This window comes from Somniosus microcephalus, chromosome 9 (assembly GCF_052327205.1).
Source record: "Somniosus microcephalus isolate GS21.2 chromosome 9, FLI_Smic_1.0, whole genome shotgun sequence".
Lineage (NCBI taxonomy): Eukaryota > Metazoa > Chordata > Chondrichthyes > Squaliformes > Somniosidae > Somniosus > Somniosus microcephalus.
In genome coordinates, this window is record NC_140995.1 from 38426278 (window position 1) to 38453057 (window position 26780).

General features: G+C 45.9%; 1 protein-coding gene across 1 annotated transcript in view; it reads right to left on the reverse strand.

The window, feature by feature from the left end:
- dst (dystonin) overlaps positions 1–26780 on the reverse strand; it is a 337440-nt gene that overhangs the window by 147807 nt on the left and 162853 nt on the right. Inside the window, exons 48-52 of the mRNA XM_085998161.1 lie at positions 22997–23050; positions 12399–12634; positions 9843–9972; positions 5954–6153; positions 666–1161 (exon numbers count right to left, since the gene is read on the reverse strand). Of these exons, the coding sequence (XP_085854287.1) occupies positions 666–1161; positions 5954–6153; positions 9843–9972; positions 12399–12634; positions 22997–23050 (1116 nt within the window). The remainder of the gene's footprint in view (positions 1–665; positions 1162–5953; positions 6154–9842; positions 9973–12398; positions 12635–22996; positions 23051–26780) is intronic.

Sequence of the window (26780 nt, forward strand, 5' to 3'; positions counted from 1 at the left end):
ATTGCCTCGCGTCATTATTTCCTTCCAAAATGCATCAAAATTCTTGTATGCTCTTATTTTACCACCAGTTTTATTAAGCTCCATTTTTTTCGGATTAACTGGTCATTAATCCAATAACATTTGTGGTCTCTGTGCAAAATAGCTGCCACGTTTGCCTATACGAGACCTTTCTCACTTCATTAGTAATTCATTGTACCCGAGTGTCTTGAGACTTCTGAGACACCAAAAAAATCATAGTTCTAAGCCCTGCCAGTGGGAGCTTGCAGCGTTTTTAAATAAAAATAGCAACCATAAAATATAGGCGCAATTTATAATCTGGTTCAAGGCTAGCAACAGATCATCAATTAAAAAAATGAATTAAAAAAAATCTAAAAGGTTAAAACCAACCAAAATAGAACAGAAAATGCTGGAATTGCATTGTTGGTCAACAAGCATCTGAGAAAAAGAGATCAACACTTTAGACATGTCCCTTCATCACTGCAGTTCAGATAAAGGAGCACGTGAAAATTGTTAATCTTGCTCTTTCTAGTCCTTTCCAGCACTTTCTGCTGTAACTTCAGATTTCCAGTATTTGCGGCTTTTTAATCTCATCGACCAAGTGAACTTCAACGCTCTCCCGTAATACACATTCGCGGTTTATTCAACGCTCGAGTTAAACCGCTGACCTGCTCTTTCCTCGAGATCTCGGAACGGCTTCAATACGTTGTCCAACTGCCTGCCGAGCTCGGCCTTCAGGTACTGCTCGCCGACGAGGGCCGAGATCTCCTCGCAGAGCGTCTGGGCCTCCTGCACGTGCTGCTCCTCCCGCTCCAGCTCCGACCGGATTTCGCTGGCCACCTCCAACTGCCGCTTCACAGCTTCGGGCTGGGCGTCGATGGGCGGCTGGCTGGCCAGCTTAATGTCCAGGGCGCTCAGCTTGCCAGAGAGGTCGCGGACTAGATTTTGGTACTGGGTGCTTTTGACAATGGCCCGATCGATCAGGTCAGACCGGTTAACCAGCTGCCCCGTCAATTTGTCCCACTTTTGTGTCACGGCAGCCAGCTGATCACTCACAGCTCCGCAGGCCGGAGCAGGGTCGTCTGGTCGACTCAAGATGCCTTCGGCCGCCGTTTTCAACCGCTCGTGTTGTGGCTTTCGAGTCTCAAACTCCTTCAGCAGGATCTAGGAACGAGAGAGAAAAAAAAATCAACACCAAAGGAGGAAGTCGTTCAAGGCACAGTGAAGTACGGCAGCGACCAATCCCAAGCAGCCAATCTCATCAAGCGATCCAAGCAGTGTGGAACTGCAAGGGTGACATTTAGGTGGTTTTATTGTTACAATTATCATCTGAACCCAAATTCACCCCAGGATTCGTGTTTGTCGTTTGTCCTATCGTGGGGTGCTGGTGCATTCATATCATCCACCTGTGTGATTCACACAATTCTCAAATTGAGAAACAGCTCACTGAAAAACTCCTCGAGCAGTATACATTCTATGCCCCGTCCTCGAAATGAAGTAGACATGTAGAGATTGGCAATTACATTTATAGCATTGGTGTTCATGTGATTTGCCTGCTAGAAGAATTATATAGAATTTACAGCACAGAAACAGGCCATTCGGCCCAACTCTGGAACTCTCTCTCTAAACACCTCTCCTCCTTTGATGCTCCTTAAAACCTACTTTTTTGACCAAGCTTTTAGTCACCTGTCCTAATATCTCCTTATCTGGCTCGGTGTCAAATTTTGTTTATTACGCTTCTGTGAAGCGCCTTGGGATGTTTTACTACGTTAAAGGCGCTGCATAAATGCAAGTTTTGTTGTTATACTCCACACAAGCCTTCTCCCTCCCCTCTCCAGCTCACCCTATCTGCATATCCTTCTATTTCTTTCTCCCTCATGTACTTATCTAGCTTAAATGTATCTATGCTATTCGCCTCAATTACTCCCTGTGGTAGCAAGTTAGAAGAAATGGGTGGCAAATTGTCACGGAACATTTTACTGAAAATTCCTTTTAATTAAAAATGCGTTTTTGTTTTATTTGAGAATATAAGAGAGCTTATCAGTCTCTCCTCACTGTTTGAACCCAATTGTAACTGCGTTTGTAAATGGCAGATATTTGTAATCTTTTCCCGAGCTGCAAGAATTCCTACCCTGTGAAACACACAATGTAAAGAGAATGGGATGCCGAGAATATTGTTATATTTCCTTCTTTTTCTCTCCAGTCTGAGCATTGTTCTGGTCTCTGATATATGCACAATCTGAAAACATCTGCTCAAAATAGCCGACCTACTTAATGTGTTATGAGTGGCACCTTTGTAATTGTCGCCGATGGCAAAGGGAATGGTGAGTGTACTTTGCCTGATATAGGCAGCTGCCCATGAGAAGTGTGGATGGTGTAAGTGGTGGCCACTGTATTTAAATTCAGGCATGGCTACCTTCACATTACGATATATTACATACCACAAGTAACTTAATTCAAATGGTAAAAATCACAATGGTGTACATCCCTGCAGCACTTAATGATCCAAGTAACACAGTTCGTCTTACACCAGTTAGGAACCTCCCCAATAGCTGGCCTGCAGGTTCTATCTCACCACAGACTACAACTCCAGCATAAGGAACGGTGGAACCCTTCACCCCTTGCGCTCTCAATGAAGCAGATCTTAAAACGGGCAAGGAAAGTGTAGGGTGAGAACTTCATACCCTCGCAATCTGAAAATAAGACAAGTAGTACATACAAGATAGTCACTAATAAATCCAGAAGAGAATTCAAGAGAAACTTCTTCACCCAGAGAGTGGTGAGAATGTGGAACTCGCTACCACAAGGAGCAGTTGAGGTGAATAGTAGAGATGCATTTACGGGGAAGCTAAATAATTATATGAGGGAGAAAGGAATAGAGGGATATGCTGATGGGGTTAGATGAAGTCGGGTGAGAGGAGACTCATGTGGAGCATAAACACCAGCATAGACCTGTTGGGCTGAATGGCCTGTTTCTGTGCTGCAAAAACTTGGCGATGTATTTATTACCAATATATTGAAATACCACTGACCTTGTCACCTTATGGAGACTGTTCTAATCAGGTTTTCCCATTCCCTCCCCCACCTCTCTCCAAAGTTACAAGAGGAGCTCCTTCAAGTTGATTCACTTGACTGATGGTGGAAGGATAAGCTGTCCTCAGAGACCACCCAGTACCATCTGAACCCACCACACTCTCCAATATCCAAATAGACAGCACTATCCAGGCAGTATTGCTCCCCTTCCCTCCCCATGTATTGAAAGTACCAGGTTCCTGTATCTGAACCGAGATGAAATGCTTTCTTCAACTCGGACCCTAGACTGAATGAGACCCTTATAAATTATGTGACTGCTGAATCATCTACATTAGAGCTTTCTAGCTTACTGGTACAGTCCCCACCACTTACACTGTCCACACTTACTACGAGCAGCCGCCTATATCGAGGAAATGGTGCTGACCATTTGCCATTACAAAGGCACTGCTTAAACATTGTTAAGTGCGCTGACCATTTCAGGCACTTGAATACGTACTTACTGATTTAAAAATCTCTGCTGGTTTCAGGCAAAGAGGGGTTTCGAGCAGTTTCAATCATCTGTTCCGCAACTTGTTAAAGTGCAATTACTTCAGTGATGAGATTCTGGATAACTGCTGACAATTGAGAGGCGGTTGCTAAATGGAGATTTGTTATTTTTAAATATGTTGGGTTTCTTTGCTTTTTGGTTTTACCGCCCACCCCATATAGCGGGCAAATCATGCTAACACCAACACTCCCGCTATGAGCGGTGAGGACTGTATTTAGACTCTAACAAGGGAGCAGTGGAGCTGAGCTTTGGCATCATCAAGACATCTTGGAAAGGAATTCCAGAAACTTATGGACCAGCCCTAATCAACAACACTTTTGAGAGAGAGAGAGAGAGAGCTAGATATCCCCAGGAACGTGGGGAGCTTTTCTTCTTCACTTCAGCCAAGATCTTTTGTTTAGATCTTATGACTTTACTCTCTCCAACAGTCACCGGAGACAAAGCAAGCACTTGCACTTTGGGATAACTCAAGAGGAGGTCGTCAGAGACGCTGAAGGCAGTTTTTGAAGTTAAGAGGAGAAACCAGAGAAACTTGAGGCTCTTTTCATTGGTACTTGCTGTGCTTGCTGACCTAAATTGGCTCCCTGTTAAGCAACGCCTCAATATTAAATTTCTCAAACTTGTTTTCAAATCCCTCCAAGGCCTCGCACCTCCCTATCTCTAATCTCCTCCAGCCCCACAACCCGACGAGATATCAGCACTCCTCTAATTCTGGCCTCTTGAGCATCCCTGATTTTTAATCGCTCCACCATTGGCAACCGTGCCTTCAGCTGCCGAGGCCCTAAGCTCTGTAATTCCCTCCCTAAACCTCTCCACCTCTCTTTCCTCCTTTAAGACGCTCCTTAAAACCTATCTCTCATCTGCCCTAATATCTTATGTGGCTTAGTGTCAAATGTTGTCTGATAACGCTCCTGTGAAGCACTGTGGGATGTTTTACTAAGTTAAAGGTGCTATATAAATGCAAGTTGTTGCTGAACAAAGGAAGGTAAGAGATCTGACAGATGTGTGGAAAATGATGAGGGCTTTTGATAAAGTAAATAGGGAAAATCTATTTCAACTGGTCAGTGAATCAGTAGCTAGAGGGCATACAGTTAAGAGATGGAAAGGTTAGGAGAACTTTTTTTTAAATATGTAGAGGGTTATTAGAATATAGAATGTCTTAGAAACAACGGTGGAAGTAGAATTCTTAATAGCTTTTAAATGGGAAGTGGATAAATATTTGAAGAAGAATTTATAAGGGTATGGGGAAAGGGCAGGGCAACGGGACTAAGTTGAGAGCTCTTTTAGAGAGCAATATGTGCATGATGGCCGAACACCCTCCTTGTGTATGGTAAAATTCTATGGGGGAGAAATTGGGTGGAGCAGCAAACAGGGCGCCAAGCTCGCCTGGGCGCCAGATTTTACGCTGCGATTGAAGCAGCAGTGATTGCCGGAAATTCAGCTCGAGTGCCCCAAGAGGGACACGGGGCGAGGCTCGAGGCGCTCCGCGTCCCTCTTAGGGCGCTGAAACTGAATATCGCAGTGCAACGTGCTGCAGCGTGTGCGCTGCGGTACTGCAGGCCTTCCTCCCATTCTTAAGGGGGAGGGGCCTGCACCAGCGCAATGAGCGATCGCGAGTGCCGGCAAAAGAGCCCAGCACTGAGGAGAAGTGCCGGACTCTCGGAAAACAGCTGGCAATGCCGCGGGGGGAGAACAGGAGGCCGGGGACGGAGGTGCTGGCAGGCGGCCGCCGAAAAAAACAGCCAACCCGCACCTCCACCCTAATTTGCGCCACTGTCGCCACAGGTAGGCCCCGTGAACCGGGCGCGATTAGCGAGCGGCGCTACAGAGGCGGTCGCTGCCAAATATCGATCGGGGCGGTAGCGGGGCACTGCGCACACCAATGACGTCATTGGTGGCGGCGCAGCGCAACAGGCTAACGCCGTCATTAGCGCCCCAGCTAAATATCGCGGGAGGCGTGGGCAGTGGCGCTAAAGCCACTGAGTGCCCTCTTTAGGCGCTAGCTGGTGGCGCAGCCCACCGAATTTCTAGGCCTATTGGCCGGGAACTTAAAATCATACAGCACAGGAGGCCATTCGGCCCATTATGCCTGTGCCGGCTCTTTGAAAGAGCTCTCCAATTAGTCCCACTCCCCTGCCCTTTCCCCATAGTCCTGAAAATATTTTTTGTCTCCAAGTATATATCCAATTGTCCTTTGAAAGTTACTATTGAATCTCTTTCCACCATTCTTTCAGACAGTGCATTCCAGATCACAAGTCGCTGCATAAATAAAATTTTTTTTAAAATTTCTCAACTATTTTGATTTCAATAGAAATGCTCGTGGCAAAAAACACCAATTAATAATTGTTAAGGCCTGTGAATAATGTCACTTCTTACCTGAACTTGTTGTTTTTGATTATTCAACATATGTGGATCAATGGAGAGTGGTCCAAGCACGTTCATCATTAGTTCCTTTTCAACAAGCCACTGGCTAAGCTGCACCTCTGCTGTTTCAAACTGAATAAGGAAACTGGACGACTCCTCCAACTTCTGCAACCGTCCTGCAGCCGATTCGCTGACATGTTGCCATTTTGAATCTGGAGACAACAATATTGAAAATGCATGTTTTTTTAAACATTTGCCAACAAAATTTTCATAAACCAAAACAGCAAACGTCTTCAGAATGGCAACACCATTAGGCGTTTAATGGGTCACCACTCTAGTTGGGTCAAACTACTCGTAGAGACCGAGGGCGCATACAGAGAGAAGAGGAGAAAGCGAGCATGCGAGCAAAGAGCAAGTGGGCGCACAGAGTGAACACAGAGAGTGAACACAGAGTGGGACTGAGCGCAGAGCAAGCACGCGCAGAGTCGGATAGAGAGTGGGCTAGAGTACTTGCAGAGAGTGAGTGCAGAGAGTGAGACAGAGCACATGCAGAGAGTGAGCAGAAAGAGAGATAGAATACGTACACGAAGTGAGTGCACAGAATGTGCGTGTGTAGAAAGAGCAAGACAGAGTGAGCAGAGGGGGAATGAGAACATGCGCAGAGAGAAAATGAGAACATGCGCAGAGAGAAAGAGAGATGTGGAGAAAGAACGAGAAAAATATGCCCCTTCCACCACTTCCGTCAGCAGCGAATTCCAGGTCATCACCGCTGCGTAGAAAAGTTTTTCCTCACATCCCCACTGTATCTCTTACCCAAAACCTTAAATCTGTGTCCCCTTAGAGGAGATTTCTTATTAAGTGAAGGTTTTCCTTTCATACGTTAGGTACACGTGGGTTTTGAGGTCTGACAGCTCAGTCTATCCAGATGAAAGTTGTAGAACTCAATGTCAAACTCTTCACACTGAATTCTTTATAGTAACTTTTTTTTTGTTAAGCCAATGTAATGCAGCCAATGTAATTCTGTTAAATAAACAAGCTCAGAGTGTAATGTTCAGGAACAAAAATGGCACTCAGGTTTTTTTTGGGGTGGTGGGGGTGCGGGGAGTAAGATGGAGAGTGCAATCCAGAAAATTGATTAGAAAAAGGCAAAATTTAAACATGAGCAGGCGGTTAACATACTTAACAATTCGGGATTAGGATTAAGGCTTGTGCCAGAGCACAAGAAACATGAATATATAAAACAACAACAGAGAATGCTGGAAACACTCAGCAGGTCAGGCAGCATCCGTGGAGAGAGAAACAGGGTTAGCGTTTCAGGTCTGGGACCCTTTGTCAGAACATATTTTCACCACAGAAGTAAATTGAAATAATGAAATGGAAGGAGTGCAACGTCATAACAATTGGAAATATCCTGAGATTAGGTACTGGTTTTGATGACTTTTCAGAGGAGATAGAGAGAGACCAACCACTATGGGTCAGTGTTCCCCACATGCTGAATTTTCATCACTCGATTTGAGACCTTACGTGGTGCATTTTGCATCTCCAGATATAAATCTTAATTTTCTCTGCATCAGCTTCATCTTTTCAACATAAGACAGCAGAGAAGAAATTTGTTGACTTTCGACTCTCTCGGGGAAATTTTAGCCCAAAAAAATGGGTGGTTGGGGTCGGGTGGTAAGTTAAAGTGCAAAAAATCTGAATCCCGACCAGAACCCGCCTCCAACCTGCCCAATTCTGGTTTTAACGGAGGTGGGATGGGGTCAGGCAGCCAACCCGCTCCTAGGAGGCATGTCAGCCATTTAAATATTATAATGAGGCTGCGTGCCTCAGGTTTAATCTCCATTTTAAATTTAACTGCAGCTGGTCGGGTTTTGCAGGCCTCGTAAAACCCGCCAGCTAAAGTAAGGAGAGGACTGCTGGATCTAGGAGGTAAGTGCCTTTACGCTTACCTCCTGGATCCAGCGTCCCTACCTAACCCACCCACCGCGATCGGAGACCCCCTCCCCCATGAGGCCACTGATCGCCCTTTGCGAGGCACCCCCCCCACCGCCAGCCCCATGCTCCAACCCCCCGATGATCTCTCGTGTCCCGTTCCCCACCCCTGCTCCTCCGATGGTCACCCACTACCCCCTCACCCTGATGATCACCCCTGCGCCCCCACCAATTTGGGCTAAAATTTCCCCGAGAGTAGAAAGTTCAACAAATTTCTTCTCTGCCGTCTTATGTTGAAAACATGAAGCTGATGCGGGGGGGGGGGGGTGGAGAAGAGGGGGGAAGTGAAGGAGGGAGAAAAGTGGGGGAGGGGGGAAAGGGGAAAGGGGGGGAGGGGGGAAAAGGGGGGTTGGAATGGAAGAAACCATAGGGAGAATCATCACCAGCTTCTAACATTGATTTTGCAGCAGCCAGCTTTCAAATAGGTTACAGAATGTGAAGTAAACTGAGACCCACTTGGGAGAACGGACTTTGTAAAAAGGGCTGAATACAAACAGAAAATACTTTGAGAGATTAGCTCAAAGAGAATGATACAGATACATATGGAAGGTATGTCAGGCATTGGACACCAGCCATTCATTCACTGTACAGCAGAGAAAATACTCGATTCATATTAATGAGCATTTCTGCTGCATTAGACTTTCCGACAGTTCTCATTTATGTTTTGCTCATTTTCTCATCTTGCTCCTTATTGAGTCACCAACAGTTGCACATTTGCTGAGTCTTGGTGTTCTACTGGGAAAGCCTACGGAGAAGGCTTGTCATTTTGAATGAAGAGACAAGGAAACTATTTAGCGCAGGGTTAATCTTAACAAGATTATTAGAGAAATAATGAAGAGGTTACAATAAAACGGCCACATCAGGTCTGCATTGAAATGAAGGAGACACAGGTTTGTTTGTGCACTGAACAGGAGGGTCTGTTCCGTGATGCAGCAAGTGTGCACATTTCAGCAACATTCAAATCGTGCCTCAACTCCAGATCAGGTTGCTTTTGACTGTATAGTGAATTTACTGGTAACTGTTGTAAACTAACTAGTATGCGGATGAACCTTACTATTTTATCCTGTTCCTGTATTCATTCTTAATGTAAGGCCATTATAGTTCATTGGCTGTAAAGCGCTTTGGGATGTCCTGAGATCATGAAGGGCGCGATATAAATGCAAGTCTTTCAGTCAGTCTTTCTTTCATATATCACAAAAACTAAGTCCCCACCACAAAGTGATTAATGTATATTTTGGCTCAATTCAGACACTTAAGTGGCTTGAGAAATTAGCACTTTCCATTTCTGTGCATCTAAAGCCTGCATAAAAAAAACATGTAAAACACAGGCCATAAACTAAGTAAGAGTCCCTCCATCCCAACAAGGCTTCAAGCTCAGAATCGGCCCATTTTCTGGCCTCTGACAACTGCTGTTGAAATGTGGATAATCAGTGTTCTGGATCTTAAAATTAGAGCTAGGTCATTTAGGAGTGAAATGAGTGAGGAAGACACACACACACGCACACAAAAATCTGGAACTCTGTTCCCCCAAAATGTTGTGGATGCTGAGGGCCAATTTAAATTTTCCAAGACTGAGATCGATAGTTGGGTAAGGGTATGAAGGGACATGGATCGAAGGCGGGTAAATGAAGTAAAGGTTCAGATCAGTGATGATCAAACTGATTGGCGGTACAGGCTTGAGGGGCTGAATGGCCTACTCTTGTTCTTATGTTACCATGTCCCAGATTGGTTCCAAAGATGAAAGGATAGTGTTTTAATCCAGCATACCATACAAACACAAGCTGAAAAATTGCAATGGTTTAACTAACAGAGGATGGATGACATTTTAGATATCTAACAAACACGTTATATAGCTGACATTAAACAATGGTTCTTCTATGTGGTTGTCCAATAGATAGATTGACATTACTTATATAATCCAACATCTGCCTCCATTTCACAGTTTCAGATGAGTCCGGGTTTTCCTTTAGCAACAACGCCAACTTCTCTTTCACCTGTTCAACTTTGCCAGTGTTTTGGTTCAACTCTGCTTCAAACACCTGGAGCAATGGAGCACAAGGAAATTGGTAATAATTTATCAAGCTCTAGATGTCTCTAGATCAGGCATTTTCAATTTACCAATTAAGCCCGACAACATTGAAAGGGATACAAATCAAAAAACTATTTCTTAGTTAGATCAGACAGATAAGAAGCAGCAAGAACATTGTTGGCCAAATACTTTTATTTAAGTAGATTACTCTACAATTCACCACAAAACACTAAAAACAAGAGACACACAATCAGATGCAAGTGTAATGGAATATTTATAACTAACAGCTCCAGTTCTCCCTCAATTTCTATTGGCGCATTTTTGGCATCTGAAGACTTTTTACGTTGCTACGACTTTTAAACTTTCTACAGTTATCCTAAATAGATCAAAACACTTGTATTTCAAATATTTTAGTCACAGTAGTTTCATTCGTTGGACAGGAAACCAACCCCTATTAGAAAGGAGGCAGACTTAAGCATTAAAGAACCAACAGAAAAAGTTGTCATTCTGGAGAAGCTCTGCGATCTCTTCTCATTAACCACTCCAATGCCCAGACCATCGCATCACCCACAATTAATCTCCTCAGACATCCATGACAAATGTCGCAATCTCTTTCTTACTGGGCACCATAATCGGTAACTTTCTCCGAACCCGGTGAGGTAAGAAAGGAGGAGTTGCACACTTCAATAAAACCTCTCTTCTTACTCTTCAGAAAAGAAGCCTCATTCGACAGCTGGGAATGCGTAGTGACTGATTTGAGCTTCAGTCCTCATCGCATTCAACAATATTAGGAGGTGTGAGGAGACGTTTTATTCAACTAGTGATGGTTATCTATTTCTCATACTGTCTACTCAACCACCTTCCATGTTATGTTGTTCCCAATGCCACACACCATCCTTGACCATTCTTTTGGAGCAGGCTTGGTATACGAAAGCTAGGTTTTTGGTTACATTAAAAAGTTTTATAAATTGGGAACTCTCGAAACTTCATTTAACATAGATTGTGGTTGCGTTTAAGTACCAAGACTGCCTCCTCGAGGGTCTCTTAGCAGAAGATAATACACTGTTAGATCGGCGACTTCACCCTCCCTAGTTAAACGGCAATAAAACTGGGCCATAATGGTCCTACTATATCCATCTGTTCAATTTCACTTTGAAGCTCACAAGTGCAATGATATTGTTATCACAAGCACAACACTGCTGGCACAAAGCCTTCTAGTTTGGTACAAAGAAAATCAACTGCGTACAATAAGAGGTCATCAGTGATCACACATTGTAATGTGCCTTTTCCCATTCCATCTCCATTCTACTGCCCTTCCCTGGGATGGCCTAGCCAAGATCAGAAAATGGCTTTACTGAAAATTGTGTGTGAACCCACATCCTATCCACTAGCACACTGCCCCATTCTCCTGATCATCAACACCATCAATGCATTGCAATTAATCATATCCATAGCAGTTTAACTTTACTGCAGCTTAATCATGTTTCAGGTGCAGTAAGAAAAAGGGATATACAAGGAGCTAGTGCTAAAGTATTGGGCCAGATCTTACTGGAAAAATAATGGCGTGCTAACGACGCACGCCATTATTAATGCACAAATCGGCCAGCAAATTCAGGGGGTTAAGAGATACTCCGTGAGTTATGAATCTCCAGAACTTGCTGATCGATGCTTCGCACACACAGTATCGCGCCCTCAACCTCCCCATTATTTGTAAGAATTTGCTGGATTTGCACATTAATTGCCCATTAAACTCTCGGCAGAAAGTTAAGTCTGGTAATTAAGAGCAGAAGTACCTTTTTAACCATGTGTTAATTGTTAATGCAATGTCAATCAACCTCTCTGGCCCAGGAAGGGAACAATTTAAGCTGTTCAATCTCATTCCTGCAGGTAGTCAATTGTTGTTAGAGATTTTTTAAATGTCAAATTTTACATTTGTTTTCTTTCTTACTTTTCCTTTCTGTCTCTTTTATTTCTCTCTCAATCCAATCGTTCTTTCCCTCTCTCGATTTCTATTTCTGCACCTGATTTGACTCTAATTCACCATAATGCCTTCTCTGTTGTTCTTCTGTTGCATTCTCAATCCTTAAATCTCATTGGTTGAGGAGAGAGACTGTTGGTCCTGTCATTCACGAAGGTCTCAGATGCCCCGTTGCCCTCGCCGCGCCTTTATCAGCTCGCACGTCCAACAAGTAACCGTGCAAAAATTTTCAAGCTGAAGGGAGAGGGGAAAGTCTAACTTACGGCGCACGCTGCGAGATGCCCTGCTCCAGCAAGATCCCGCCCAATAACGTTTATTGTAAAATTTCATCTTTAAAAAGGTTAAAAGAGAGGTTAATCTACTAATTAGTCAATAAAGTTTGTCACTCCACTGACATTTTTCACCAGGACAAACATATATATACACATATATACATACATATACACACACACACACACCTTATGTTGTTCAACTTGTTCCTTTATAGCTTCAGTCTCTGTTGGCAACGTATCCCAAGATGCTGCTCTCTTATCCATCGACTCTAACCATCCCTTGACCGAATGGGCTTCCTCTTCGATTTGCTGCCTCTGTGCCAGCATGGATTCCAGCTGACTCTCCTTGTCCTTCAGCAAGCCTCCCACATCTTCATACTGATGATTCACATCTGCAATATCTTGCTGGATAGCGGTCAGCTCTGCAACCAGGAAACATACTTCACCATCTCACTGATGACAAGTTTTTTTTGAAAGACATGCCTTAACTCAAATAACTCAGAGTTATAAAGTTCATGCAAGTACAAGTAGTGTGTTTGGTCTAAATTTTGTAGTTCGGAGTTCCGCTACTCAACACAAATTCAGAAGAAGTCAAGTGTGATTTCTATTCTTACAACTAAAGCAAATTCTAAGTAGTCCCAGTGGAGTGTTCAAGGTTAAGGGGCATTACCCCAAATGTAGCTGCTACTACAGGTCCACAACCCCTTATCCGAAACCCTTGGGGCCAGATGTGTTTCGGAATTCGGAATTTTTCGGATTTCAGAACGGTACAAAATGAATTGAGCTTTTAAAAAAAAAAGCCCTGATGATTGAGGAAGGCCATACTGCAAGTAGATCACTGTAAATTGTTCCTCTTTTATTCAGACATTGTGTTTGAAGTTCACCTATTAACTTCTGTTTCCCGATAGAGTTTTGTTCTTATTGCCACTCAGTATTGGATCTTGCATCAATTTGGTCCCATTGCTGCCGCACATTCACAAACTGAAATGTGATACTTGAACGTCGGGGGTGCGAGCACGAGGGGGGGAGGGTCGGGGGGCGAGGGTCGGGGCGCGAGGGGGGAGGGTCGGGGCGCGAGGGGGGAGGGTCGGGGCGCGAGGGGGGAGGGTCGGGGCGCGAGGGGGGAGGGTCGGGGCGCGAGGGGGGAGGGTCGGGGCGCGAGGGGGGAGGGTCGGGGCGCGAGGGGGAGGGTCGGGGCGCGAGGAGGGAGGGTCGGGGCGCGAGGAGGGAGGGTCGGGGCGCGAGGGGGGAGGGTCGGGGCGCGAGGGGGGAGGGTCGGGGCGCGAGGGGGAGGGTCGGGGCGCGAGGGGGGAGGGTCGGGCGCGAGGGTCGGGGCGCGAGGGGGGAGGGTCGGGGCGCGAGGGGGGAGGGTCAGGGCGCGAGGGGGGAGGGTCAGGGCGCGAGGGGGGAGGGTCGGGGCGCGAGGGGGGGAGGTCGGGGCGCGAAGGGGGGGGAGGTCGGGGCGCGAGGGGGGGGGAGGTTGGGGCGCGAGGGGAGGTCGGGGAGGCCGGGGTGCGAGGGGGGGAGGTCGGGGCGCAAGGGGGGGGGGGGGAGGGAGGTCGGGGTGCGAGGCGCGAGGGGGGAGGTCGGGGCGCGGGGGGAGGTCGGGCGCGAGGGGGGGGGGAGGTCGGGCGCGAGGGGGGAGGTCGGGGTGCGAGGCGCGAGGGGGGAGGTCGGGGCGCGAGGGGGGAGGTCGGGGCGCGGGGGGGGGGGGGGGGGAGGTCGGGCGCGAGGTCGGGCGCGAGGGGGGGAGGTCGGGGTGCGAGGCGCGAGGGGGGAGGTCGGGGCGCGAGGGGGGAGGTCGGGGCGCGAGCGTGATGGGGGAAAACTTTCGGTTTTCAGAGCTTTTCGGAATTGCGGATAAGGGGTTGTGGACCTGTATTTTTATCCAAGTTCCTTTTTTTAAATCTGAAAGCAAACTAGTCCAGTTATAGTGTTAACTTTTGAATATATTTTTGAGCTGGTCTCTAATGAAGTGTGAAGATTATATTATTTCTTTTTCTATTGCAGCCCCAGTTTCAAAAGGTAAACAAATAATCTAGTTTTTAAAATCAAGGGTTAGAATTGAAATAGTCTCTTGCTTAATGGTCACTCTCATGAATACTTCAACACAAGTGACCGGACCTGGATTCGCTCTTGATTTCAATCATGCTGGAGTATGAAAATTCCCCATGGGGAAGGAGGAAAGGAAATAGAACCAATAGTTTCCATAGATCCCTCATTCCTAACTTTAAACAGAGCCTGTAGATAGTGGAATAGCTCGACCTCAGATAACATCCCCTTCATCTTTGTTGGAGAGCTAGTAAAGCAGGGAGACTAATGTCCTTTCGGAAATCTGTCCTTACCTGGTCTGACCTATATTTGACTCCAGACTCACAGCAATGTGGTTGACTCTTAACTGCCCTTGGCAATGGCCTGGCAAGCCACTAAGTTGTGCCAAACTGCTACGAAAAACAATAAGAATAAAACTGGACGGATCACCAGGCATCGACCTAGGATTTAGACACGACAAAGGCGCACCCCCAGCCCAGTTGACCCTGAAAAGTCCTCCTCACGAACATCTGGGGATTTGTGCCAAAATTGGACAAAATTTATAATGGGGAACAAAGAAATGGCAGACCAATTAAATATATATTTTGGTTCTGTCTTCACAAAGGAGGACACAAATAACCTCCCAGAGATGTCAGGGAACATAGGGTCTAATGAAAGGGAGGAACTGAAAGAAATCAGTATTTGTAGGGAAATGGTGTTAGGGAAATTGATGGGATTGAAGGCCGATAAATCTCCAGGGCCTGATAATCTACATCCTAAGGTACTTAAGGAAGTGGCCCTACAAATAGTAGATGCATTGCTGATCATCTTCTAACATTCGATGGAATCTGGAACAGTACCCATGGATTGGAGGGTAGCTAATGTTACCCCATTATTCAAAAAAGGTGGTAGAGAGAAAACGGGGAATTACAGACCGGTAAGCCTGACATCAGTAGTGAGGAACATGCTAGAGTCCATTATAAAAGATGTAATAGCAGAGCACTTGGAAAACAGTGACAGGATCGGACAATGTCAACATGGATTTACAAAAGGTAAATCGTGCTCGACTAATCTGGAATTTTTTGAGGATGTAATTGGTAAAATAGATAAGGGAGAACCAGTGGATGTGGTGTATTTGCACTTTCAGAAGGCGTTCGATAAGGTCCCGCATAAGAGATTAGCGTATAAAATTAAGGCACATGGGATTGGGGGCAAGGTACTGACTTGGATAGAGAACTGGTTGGCAGACAGAAAGCAAAGTGTTGGAGTAAACGGGTCTTTTTCCGAGTGGCAGGCAGTGACTAGTGGGGTACCGCAGGGATCGGTCCTTGGACCCCAGCTATTCACAATATATATTAATGATCTAGACAAGGGAACTAGATGTAATATCTCCAAGTTTGCAGACGACACAAAGCTGGGTGGGCGTGTGTGCTGTGAGGAGGATGTTGAGAAACTACAGGATGATTTGGACAGGTTGGGTGATTGGGCAGAAGCATGGCAGATGCAATATAACGTGGATAAATGCGAGGTTATCCACTTTGGTGTCAAAAACAGGAAGGCAGATTATCTGAATGGCAATAGATTGGGAGAAGGGGAAGTGCAACGAGATCTGGGTGTCCTTGTGCACCAGTCGCTGAAGGTAAGCATGCAGGTGCAGCAGGCGGTTAAGGCGGCAAATGGTATGTTGGCCTTCGTAGCGAGAGGGTTTGAGTACAGGAACAAGGATGTCTTGCTGCAGTTGTACAGAGCCTTGGTGAGACCACATTTTGAGTATTGTGTGCAGTTTTGGTCACCTTATGAGGAAGGATGTTCTTGCCATAGAAACATAGAAGATAGGAGCAGGAGTAGGCCATTCGGCCCTTCGAGCCTGCTCCGCCATTCAATGAGATCATGGCTGATCATCCAAATTCAGGACCCTGTCCCTGCCTTCTCCCCATATCCTTTGATCCCTTTAGCCTTAAGAAATATATCCAACTCCTTTTTGAATATATTTAATGAACTGGCCTCCACCACCCTCTGCGGCAGAGAATTCCACAGGTTCACCACTCTCTGGGTGAAGAAATTCCTCCTCATTTCAGTCCTAAATGGCTTACCCCTTATCCTTAGACTATGACCCCTGGTTCTGGACTCCCCGGCCATCATAAACATCCTTCCTGCATCTAGTCTGTCCAGGCCTGACAGAATTTTATAGGTTTCGATGAGATCCCCTCTCAATCTTCTAAACTCCAGTGAGTATAAGCCCAATCGACACAATCTCTCCTCATACGTCATTCCTGCCATCCCAGGTATCAGCCTGGTGAATCTTCGCTGTACTCCTTCCATGGCAAGAACGTCCTTCCTCAGGTAAGGCGACCAAAACTGCACACAATACTCAAGGTGCGGTCTCACCAAGGCCCTGTACAGCTGTAGCAAGACATCCTTGTTCCTGTAGGCGAACCCTCTTGCTACGAAGGCCAACATACCATTTGCCTTCTTAACCGCCTGCTGCACCATGGAGGGAGTTCAGCGAAGATTCACCAGGCTGATACCTGGGATGGCAGGAATGACATATGAGGAGAGATTGGGTCGATTGGGCTTATACTCACTGGGGTTTAGAAGAATGAGAGGGGATCTCATTGAAACTTATAAAATTCTGACAGGACTGGACAGACTAGATGCAGGAAGGATGTTCCCGATGGTCGGGGAGTCCAGAACTAGGGGTCACAGTCTAAGGATAAGGGGTAAGCCATTTAGGACAGAAATGAGGAGGAATTTCTTCACCCAGAGAGTGGTGAACCTGTGGAATTCTCTACCACAGAAGGCAGTAAAGGCCAATTCATTAAATATATTCAAGAAGGAGTTGGATATATTTCTTAAGGCTAAAGGGATCAAGGGATATGGGGAGAAAGCAGGGACAGGGTGCTGAATTTGGATGATCAGCCATGATCGCATTGAATGGCGGAGCAGGCTCGAGGGGCCGAATGGCCTACTCCTGCTCCTATCTTCTATGTTTCTATGTTTCTGTGCCACAGTCTAGTCAAGCAACAGCCTGACATCGTCATACTTATAGAATCATACCTTTCAGCCAACGTCCTGACTTCTCCCATCACCATCCCTGGGTATGTCCTGTCCCACCGGCAGGACAGACCCACCAGAGATGGCGGCACAGTGGTATACAGTCAGGAAGGAGTAGCCCTGGCAGTCCTCAACATTGACTTCAGACACCATGGTCAAACATGGGCAAGGAAACCTCCTGCTAATTACCACCTACCGCCCTCCCTCAGCTGATGAATCAGTACTCCTCCATATTGGACACCACTAGGAAGAAGCACCAAGGGTTGCAAGGGCACAGAATGTACTCTGGGTGTGGGGACTTCAATGTGCATCACCAAGAGTGACTCAATAGCACCACTACTGACCGAGCCCTCAAGGACGTAGCTGCCAGACTGGGCCTGCGGCAGGTGGTGAGAGAACCAACACAAGGGAAAAACCTACTTGACCTCATCCTCACCAATCTACCTGTCGCAGATGCCTCTGTTGATGACAGTATTGATGGCAGTGACCACCGCACAGTCCTTGTGGAGACTAAGTCCCATCTTCACACTGAGAAGATCCTCCATTGTGTTGTGTGGCACTACCTCCGAACTAAATGGGAAAGATTCAGAACAGATCTAGCAGCTCAAAACTGGGCATCCATGAGGTGCTATGGGCCATCAGCAGCAGCAGAATTGTATTCCACCACAATCTGTAACCTTATGGCCCGGCATATCCCTCACTCTACCGTTACGATCAAGCCAGGGACCAATCCTGGTTCAATGAGGAGTGTAGAAGAGCATGCCAGGAGCAGCACCAGGCGTACCTCAAACATGCCAATCTGGTGAAGCTGCAACACAGGACTACATGCATGCTAAACAGAAGTAGCATGGTATAAACAGAGCTAAGCAATCCCACAACCAACGGATCAGATCAAAGCTCTGCAGTCCTGCCACATCCAGTAGTGAATGGTGGTGGACAATTAAAACAACTAACGGGAGGAGGAAGTTCCATGAACATCCGCATCCTCAATGATGGTGGGCCCAGCACCTAAGTGCAGAAGACCAGGCTGAACCGTTTGCAACCATCTTCAGCCAGAAGTAATGAGTGGATGGTCCATCTTGGCCTGCATCTGAGGTCCCTACTGTCACAGAAGCCAGTGTTCAGCCAATTCAATTCACTCCATGTGATATCAAGAAACAGCTGAGCATACTGGATACACCAGAGACTATGGGCTCTGGCAACACCCCTGGCTATAATGAACACTTGCGCTCCAGAACTAGCCGTGCCTCTACCAAAGCTGTTCCAGTACAGCTACAACACTGGCATCTACCCGACAATGTGGAAAACTGCTCAGGTATGCCATGTCCACAAAAAGGACATATCCAATCCGGCCAATTACCGCCCCATCAGTCTACTCTCAATCATCAGCAAAGTGATGGAAGGTGTCGTCGACAGTGCTATCAAGTAGCACTTACTCACAAATAACCTGCTCACCGATGCTCAGTGTGGGTTCCGCAAGGACTACTCAGCTCCAGACCTCATTATGTCCAAACATCAACAAAAGAGCTGAATTCCAGAGGTGAGGTGAGAGTGACTGCCCTTGACATCAAGGCAGCATTTGACCGAGTGTGGCATCAAGGAGTCCTACTAAAATTGAAGTCAATGGGAATCAGGTGGAAATTTCTCCACTGGCTGGAAGATGGTTGTTGGAGGCCAATCATCTCAGCCCTAGGACATCACTGCAGGAGTTTCTCAGGGCCGTGTCCTAGGCCCAACCATCTTCAGCTGCTTCATCACTGATCTTCCCTCCATCAGGTGGTCAGAAGTTGGGATGTTGGCTGATGATTGTAGTATTCAGTTCCATTCGCAACTCCCCAAATAATGAAGCAGTCTGTGCCTGCATGTAGCAAGACCTGGACGACATTCAGGCTTGGGCTGATAAGTGGCAAGTGACCATCTCCAACAAGAGAGAGTCTAACCACCTCCCCTTGACAAGCAATGGCATTACCATCGCCAAATCCCCCACCATCAACATCCTGGGGGGGTCACCATTGACCAGAAATGTAACTGGACCAGCCACATATATACTATGGCTACAAGAGCAGGTCAGAGGTTGGGTATTCTGCAGTGAGTTTCTCACCTCCTGACTCCCCAAAGGCTTTCCACCATCTACAAGGCACAAATCAGGAGTGTGATGGAATACTCTCCAATTGCCTAGATGAGTTCAGCTCCAACACACAAGATGCTTGGCACCATGCAGGACAAAGTAGCCAGCTTGATTGGCACCCCATCCACCACCTTAAACATTCACTCCCTCCACCACCAGCTCACTGTGGCTTCACTGCGTACCATTTACAAGATGCACTGCAGCAACTCGCCAAGGCTTCTTCGACAGCACCTCCCAAACCCGCGACCTCTACCACTTAGAAGGACAAGGGCAGCAGGTGCATGGAATACCATCACCTGCAAGATCCCATCCAAGTCACACACCAGCCTGACAAGGAAATATATCGCTGTTCCTTCATCATCACTGTTCCTTCACCGTTGCTGGGTCAAAATCCTGGAACTCCCTCTGTAACAGCACTGTGGAAGTACCTTCACCACACAGACTGTAGCGGTTCAAGGCGGCGGCTCACCGCCATCTTCTCAAGGACAATTGGGGATAGGCAGTAAATGCTGGCCTTGCCAGTGACGCCCACATCCAGTGAATGAATTTTAAAAAAGGAACACTCAATCCCAGCTTTGGCAACATTGCCAAGGCTCAGTGGTAGCACTCCTGCCGGAGTCAGAATGTCGTGGGTTCAAGCCCCACTCCAAAGACTTGAGCACATAAATCTAGGCTGACACTCCAGTGCAGTACTGAGGGAGTGTTGCACTATTGGAGGTGCTGTCTTTAGACATTAAACTGAGGCCCTGTCTGCTCTCTCAGGTGGACATAAAAGATCACAAGGCACTGTTTCGAAGAAGAGATGGGGAGTTATCCCCGGTGTCCTGCCCAATATTTATCTCTCAACCAACATCACTAAAAAAGATTAACTGGACATTATCACATTGTTGTCTGTGGGACCTTGTGGTGCGCAAATTGTCTGCCGCATTTCCTACATTACAACAGCAACTACACCTCAAAAGTACTTCATTGGCTTTAAAGTGCTTTGGGACGTCCTGAGGTTGTGAAGGACGCTATATAAATGCAAGTCTTTATTCTGCATGTCGTTATAAAAGGCTCATAGGTACTTAGTTTAGAAAGTCTCCCAAGGGTTAAGAACAAAGGCCCTTGAGTATCGCTATACTAATAGATTAACAATATTCCATCTGCAAGAATTCAGTTTCAACAGTTTGCTGCACATTACTTACAGAATCCCTGACCATGTCAACATCCAACTGGTAATGGAAATCTGGAACTTCCTCCCCCAAAAAGCTGTTGAGGCTGGGGGTCAATTGAAAATGTCAAAACTGACATTGATGGCGTTTTGTTAGGCAAGGGTATTAAGGGTTACGGAACCAAGGCGGGTAAATTGAGTTAAGATAGAGATCAGCCATGATCTAACTGAATGGCGGAACAGGCTTGAGGGACTGAATGGCCGACTCCTGTTCCCATGTTCCTAAACAGCAATAACCAAAATTTCACACCTTCAATCAACATCAGCACTAAAAAGTTCAGCTGTAGCCAGATGTGATAAAATACCATAGGGGGAAACACATCAGGGGCTGGATTTTCCAAGCCTCGAGGAGGCGGGCATGGAGGCGGGACAGCCGGTAAATTCGGAGAATCTGGGGGCGGGTGGCAAAACCACCCCCATCCCGGCTCCGTGCCCTTTTGCCAGGAGGCGGGAATATGTGCAGCTTCCAGTCCCGTCTCCTGTAGGCGGGAAAGGCATTTAATCCTTTTTTCTGCCTGTTAACATGTGCTTAACAGGCAGAAAAAAGGATTAGTGCCATTTTACCTTCACAGGTGAAGGCTTCCCGATCTCGGAGAACCCCACCTGGTTGGAGGAGACATGGAGGGGGTCTGCGGTGGTCGGAGGCACCTGGAAATAAGGTGTAGAGGTGAGCGATGGGTGCAAGTGTGGGGTGGTAAGTATGCAAGGTGAGTGATAAGTTTTAAAAAGTGTTCACTTACCTTGTTTTCTTCCAACAGCCTTCAGCCGCGGTAGATCGGAAGAGCCGACATCCTCCTTGTCAATTTCACAGACTGGCTGTAGGAACCTCCGTACCAACAACCATGTGAAATTTACAAATTTGAAAGGATTGATGAGTCCTGAACACAAGGGCTCATCAAACTACAGAGAATGTCAGTGTTTGACAGCTTCACAGAGCTGTCAAACGCTGACATTTTTTCTTTCAAGAAGTCTTGACAGATAGTACGTCTGACATTGAGGTGCTCGGTCAGTGACTTCCTCCCTAATTGGCCTGCTGAGTCCGCATGATGGGCTTAACAGGGTCAATCAGGGGAAAATCCCTCTGGTTGGTCAGGCGAGGATGGAGGCGGGACATTGACATGACAAGCAGCAGTCCTGCCTCCAACTCTCCTCCATTCACAAAATCCAGCCCCAGGAATCCATTGCTTTAATTTCAAGACCAATAATTTATTTTAATGTAAAATTGATATTCTTCCTCCTCCCTCCCCCTTTACTTCAATCCCTGCTTCTCTGTATCTAAATTTCACTGGTGTGAAAACATATTTGGTGCAGATGATCACTTAACCCTTCTGGTTATCAGTAACAGGATGAGGCTGGGTTGCCAACCCTCCAGGATTGTCCTGGAGTCTCCAGGAGTTTAAAATTAGTCTCCAGGTTTTTTTCTGTCATTTTCTTTAAACACTTTTGTTTATTAATTCTAAAAAATATTGGAGATGGGGGTGGGTAAAATTGCTATTTGACCCGACAGTCAAGATTCATCTAATCAAGTTACGAAGAATCTATTTGCTTTCTAATCAGTGTGGGAAGGTGGGTGTCATGAGGCTGGATGTGCAATGGTGGGAGTGTGCGAAGGCGTTGCATCATGTGGATGGACGGCTAATCGTGCGGGGGGGGTGCGGTCAGGTCAGAGGAAGGTCATGTGATGACACTGCCAGGAATACATCCAATCAGAGTTGGCAACCTGAGGATGACCCCCAAAAGTGACCACAGCTAATTCAGTCAAGCATCACTTTCTGACGGTGAGGACAACCCAACCAGGAGCCCAACTATGAAAGTGCACCCATCACCCAATTGAACGACACAAGTTCCACCACAGTGACAATCATAGAATGATACAGCTCAGAAGGAGGCCATTCGGTCCATCGTGCCAATGGAGCTGTGAAAAATAGCATGGATTCACCAGAAGGATGCCAGGGATGGGAAACTATAGTTTTGAGGAGAGACCCCTATAAATTGAGACAAACAGAATAGATGCATTTAAGGGAAATCTAGATAAGCACGAGGGAGAAAGGAGTAGAAGGGTATGCTGATACGGTGAGATGAAGAGGGGTGGGAGAAGGCGCATGTGGAGTATAAACACCAGCATAGACCAGTTGGGCCGCATGTCCTGTTTCTACGCTGTCGATTCGAAGATAATTGATGTTAAGTCGACATTAAACACATCATATTTTGATATTGTAACAACAGAACTTGGACAGTTTGGATTTTGTTATCGAACCATTTCCTTACAAAGAGTAAAGCTGCCAGAAAACCCACATTCATCATTTCATTGCAAGATTGGACCGTAAAGTTATGCAACTTGAGAAATGGTTTCCTCACCTTTGGAATCGCAGACACCAGAGACTGCTCCTCCACCATTCACCACTTGTGTGCCTACAGTCCAATACATTGGGCAAAGGAAACCTGTTAGTTGCATTAAACACAAAGTCAAGACTCATTTAAAGTTCTCTCCACTCCCTTCCAGACAAATGAAACTCTGCAAAAGGCTTTGAACAAATAAGATTCACTCTAAAAGGCAGAGAATGGGTTCTCAAAACCTGTCAAAATGATTCAAGTTAGATATTTCTAAAGGTGTTACCATAACCTTCAGCAACTTAAGTTAGAGCACCAAGTGATACTGGGAAATAGGAACAGGAGGAGGCCACTCATCCCATCGAGCCTGTTCCGCCATTCAATTAGAGTTAACTCCATCTACCCACCTTGGTTCCGTAATCCTTAATGCCCTAACCGAACAAAAATCCATCAATCTCAGTGTTGAAATTTCCAATTGATCCCCAGCCTCAATAGCTTTTTCGGGGAGAAAGTTCCAGATTTCCACTACCCTTGGTGTGAAGTGGTGCTTCCTGACATCAAGCATGAAAAATTCTTGGCAAGTAAAATCAAGGAAAACCCAAAGATGTTTTATAAATATATTAAGAGTAAGAGGGCAACTAAAGGGTAGGGCCTATTAGAGATCATGAGGGTAATCTGTGTGTGGAGGCGGGAGACATCGGTAGGGTTCTTAATGAATACTTTGCGTCTGTTTTCACAAAGGAGAGGGGCGAAGCAGACATTGCTATCAGGGAGGAGGAGTGTGAAATATTAGATGAAATAAACATTGTGAGAGAGGAAGTATTAAGGGGTTTAGCAGCTTTAAAAGTGAATAAATCCCCAGGCCCGGATGAAATGTATCCCAGGCTGTTAAGCGAAACAAAGGAGGAAATAGCAGAGGCCCTGACCATCACTTTTCAATCCTCTCTGGCTTCAGGTGCCGGAGGACTGGAGGACTGCTAATGTGGTACCCTTGTTTAAAAAGGGAGAAAAGGACAGACCGAGTAATTACAGGCCAGTCAGCCTAACCTCGGTGGTGGGAAAATTATTGGAAAGAATTCTGAAGAACAGGATAAATCTTCATTTAGAAAGACACAGATTAATCAAGGATAGTCAGCATGGATTTGTGTCCGACAAACTTGATTGAATTTTTTAAGGAGGTAACAAGAAGGGTAGATGAGGGTAGTACGTTTGATGTAGTGTATATGGGCTTTAGCAAGGCTTTTGATAAGGTTCCACATGGCAGACTGGTCACGAAGTTAAACGCCAATGGGATCCAGGGCAAAGTGTCAATTGGATTCAAAACTGGCTCAGAGACAGGAAGCAGAGGGTAATGGTTGATGGGTGTTTTTGTGACTGGAAGGCTGTTTCCAGTGGGGTTCCGCAGGGCTCAGTACTAGGTCCCTTGCTTTTTGTGGTATATATCAACGATCCTGACTTGAATATAGGGGGTATGATTAAGAAGTTTGCAGACGATACTAAAATCGGCTGTGTGGTTGATACTGAAGAAGGAAGCTGTAGACTGCAGGAAGATATCAATAAATTGGTCAGGTGGGCAGAACAGTGGCAAATGGAATTCAATCCAGAGAAATGTGAGGTAACGCATTTGGGGAGGGCTAACAAGGAAAGGGAATACACATTAAATGGTAGGACACCGAGTAGTGTAGAGGAACAAAGGGACCTTGAAGTGCACGTCCACAGATCCCTGAAGGTAGCAGGCCAAGTAGATAAGGTGGTTAAGGCGGCATACGGAATGCTTGCTTTTATTAGCTGTGGCATAGAATAGAAGAGCAGGGGGTTTATGCTTCAACTGTATAAAACACTAGTTAGGCCTCAGCTAGAGTACTGCGTGCAGTTCTGGTCACCACATTACAGGAAAGATGTGATTGCACTAGAGAGGGTACAGAGGAGATTTACAAGGATGTTGCCGGGAGTAGAGAATCTTAGCTCTGAGGAAAGACTAGATAGGCTGGGTCTGTTTTCCTTGGAACAGAGGAGGCTGAGGGGAGACTTTATTGAGGTGTATAAAATTATGAGGGGCATAGATAAAGTGGATAGAAAGGATCTATTTCCCTTAGCAGAGGGGTCAAAACCAGGGGACACAGATTTAAAGTAATTGGAGGAAGGTTTAGAGGGGATTTGAGGGGAAATTTCTTCACCCAGAGGGTTGTGGGGGTCTGGAACTCACTGCCTGAAAGGGTAGTAGAGGCAGGAATCCTAACCACATTTAAAAAGTACTTGGATGTGCACTTGGGATGCTCTAACCTGCAGGGCTACGGACCAAGAGCTGGGAAGTGGGATTAGGCTGGATAGCTCTTTGTTGGCCGGCGCGGGAACAATGGGTCGAAATGGCCTCCTTCCGTGCTGTAACTTTCTATGATTCTATGTTCACCCCTGAACGGCCGAGCTCTAATTTTAAGGTTACGCCCCCTTGTTCTGGACTCCCCCACCAGAGGAAATAGGTTCTTGCTATCTGCCCCATCAACTCATCTTAAACAACTCAATTGGATCATCCCTTAATCTTCTATACTCAAGGGAATACAAGCAACCTGTTCTCATAATCTAACCATTTTAGACCCGGTATCATTCTGATGAATCTGCGCTGCACACCCTCTTCAAGGCCAATATATCCTTCTTGAGGTGTACTGCCCAGAACTGAACGCAGTACTCTAAATGGGTTTATTTTAAACAGTTTATTGTTTTCTTAAAGTGACAAACAGCAGAGTGTTGTACCAATGGGTTTAACAGGTTCAGTACTAATATCACGCCATGCTATTCCAGCCCATGACCTCACGGTGATTGACAGCCATGTTTGGAATTCAGAAAGGGGCTTTAAAAGAAAGGCTCCAGCACCTATGGCAAGTTTCATACATTCCCAGCTGTCCACAGTTGCTGAAACACTCGTCTTGCGCAGTGACTAATTTTACTTGTCACCTGAGGGCCATTAGCCCAATAGGCCTCTCTCTTTGTCTCATTGTCCCATCATATTGCTCATTCCCAGCTCTCCAGTAATAGATCTGACTGGAGCTTTAGCACATTTGTACTATCCACTTGACTTGCTTTCCTGGTAACCCATTTCACAATCCTACCATCCTTTGGGTAAAACACTTCTGCCCCATTTCCCCCGTCACTCCTAAGTTTTAAACTGTGTATCCACTTCCGTAAGTTTGCTGCACGGCCTCTTGTTTGAAACTGCAGTTTACCAAAACTATGTCCTTATTGCTTATACTGTAATAAGTTTCTTCAGCTTAACAGCCTTCCACCAGAAGGAAGGTCATCTGTGAAAATATCACCCAGTTAAATCTTCTGATTACACAGCAACAGCAGCAGCCCATGTAGCTCTTGGTCAGTTCATATAAAAGATCATTCTACAGAAAGAATATCGTTAAATATGAAGCCATGAAAAGGGAGCGGAATTACAAAAACACTCAAGGAAAACCCTGACAAATTAAGCTTTTATATTTTATGCTAAATCAGAAGGATATTTGTGTTACAGTAATGACTCATTTCAACATTTAATTAAAACTTTAGCTTTCTTTTTAAATTGAACTACAGCAGCTCATTAAACCAGCAACCCATGAAATTAAAAAGCTGAACAAAATATGTTTAATATCAGTATTGCACTAGAAATTCTGGGAATTCTGCCTAGAAACATCATTCAGTTAAATATATGGGCTTATTGACTGGCAGATAGTGGTACGCAGGTCCAACTGGAGGTGGTGTGGATTTATGGCATTCCTATAAATCTATTAAGAGCAGGTATGGCAAGAAGCCGTCTCCAACACTTCATACA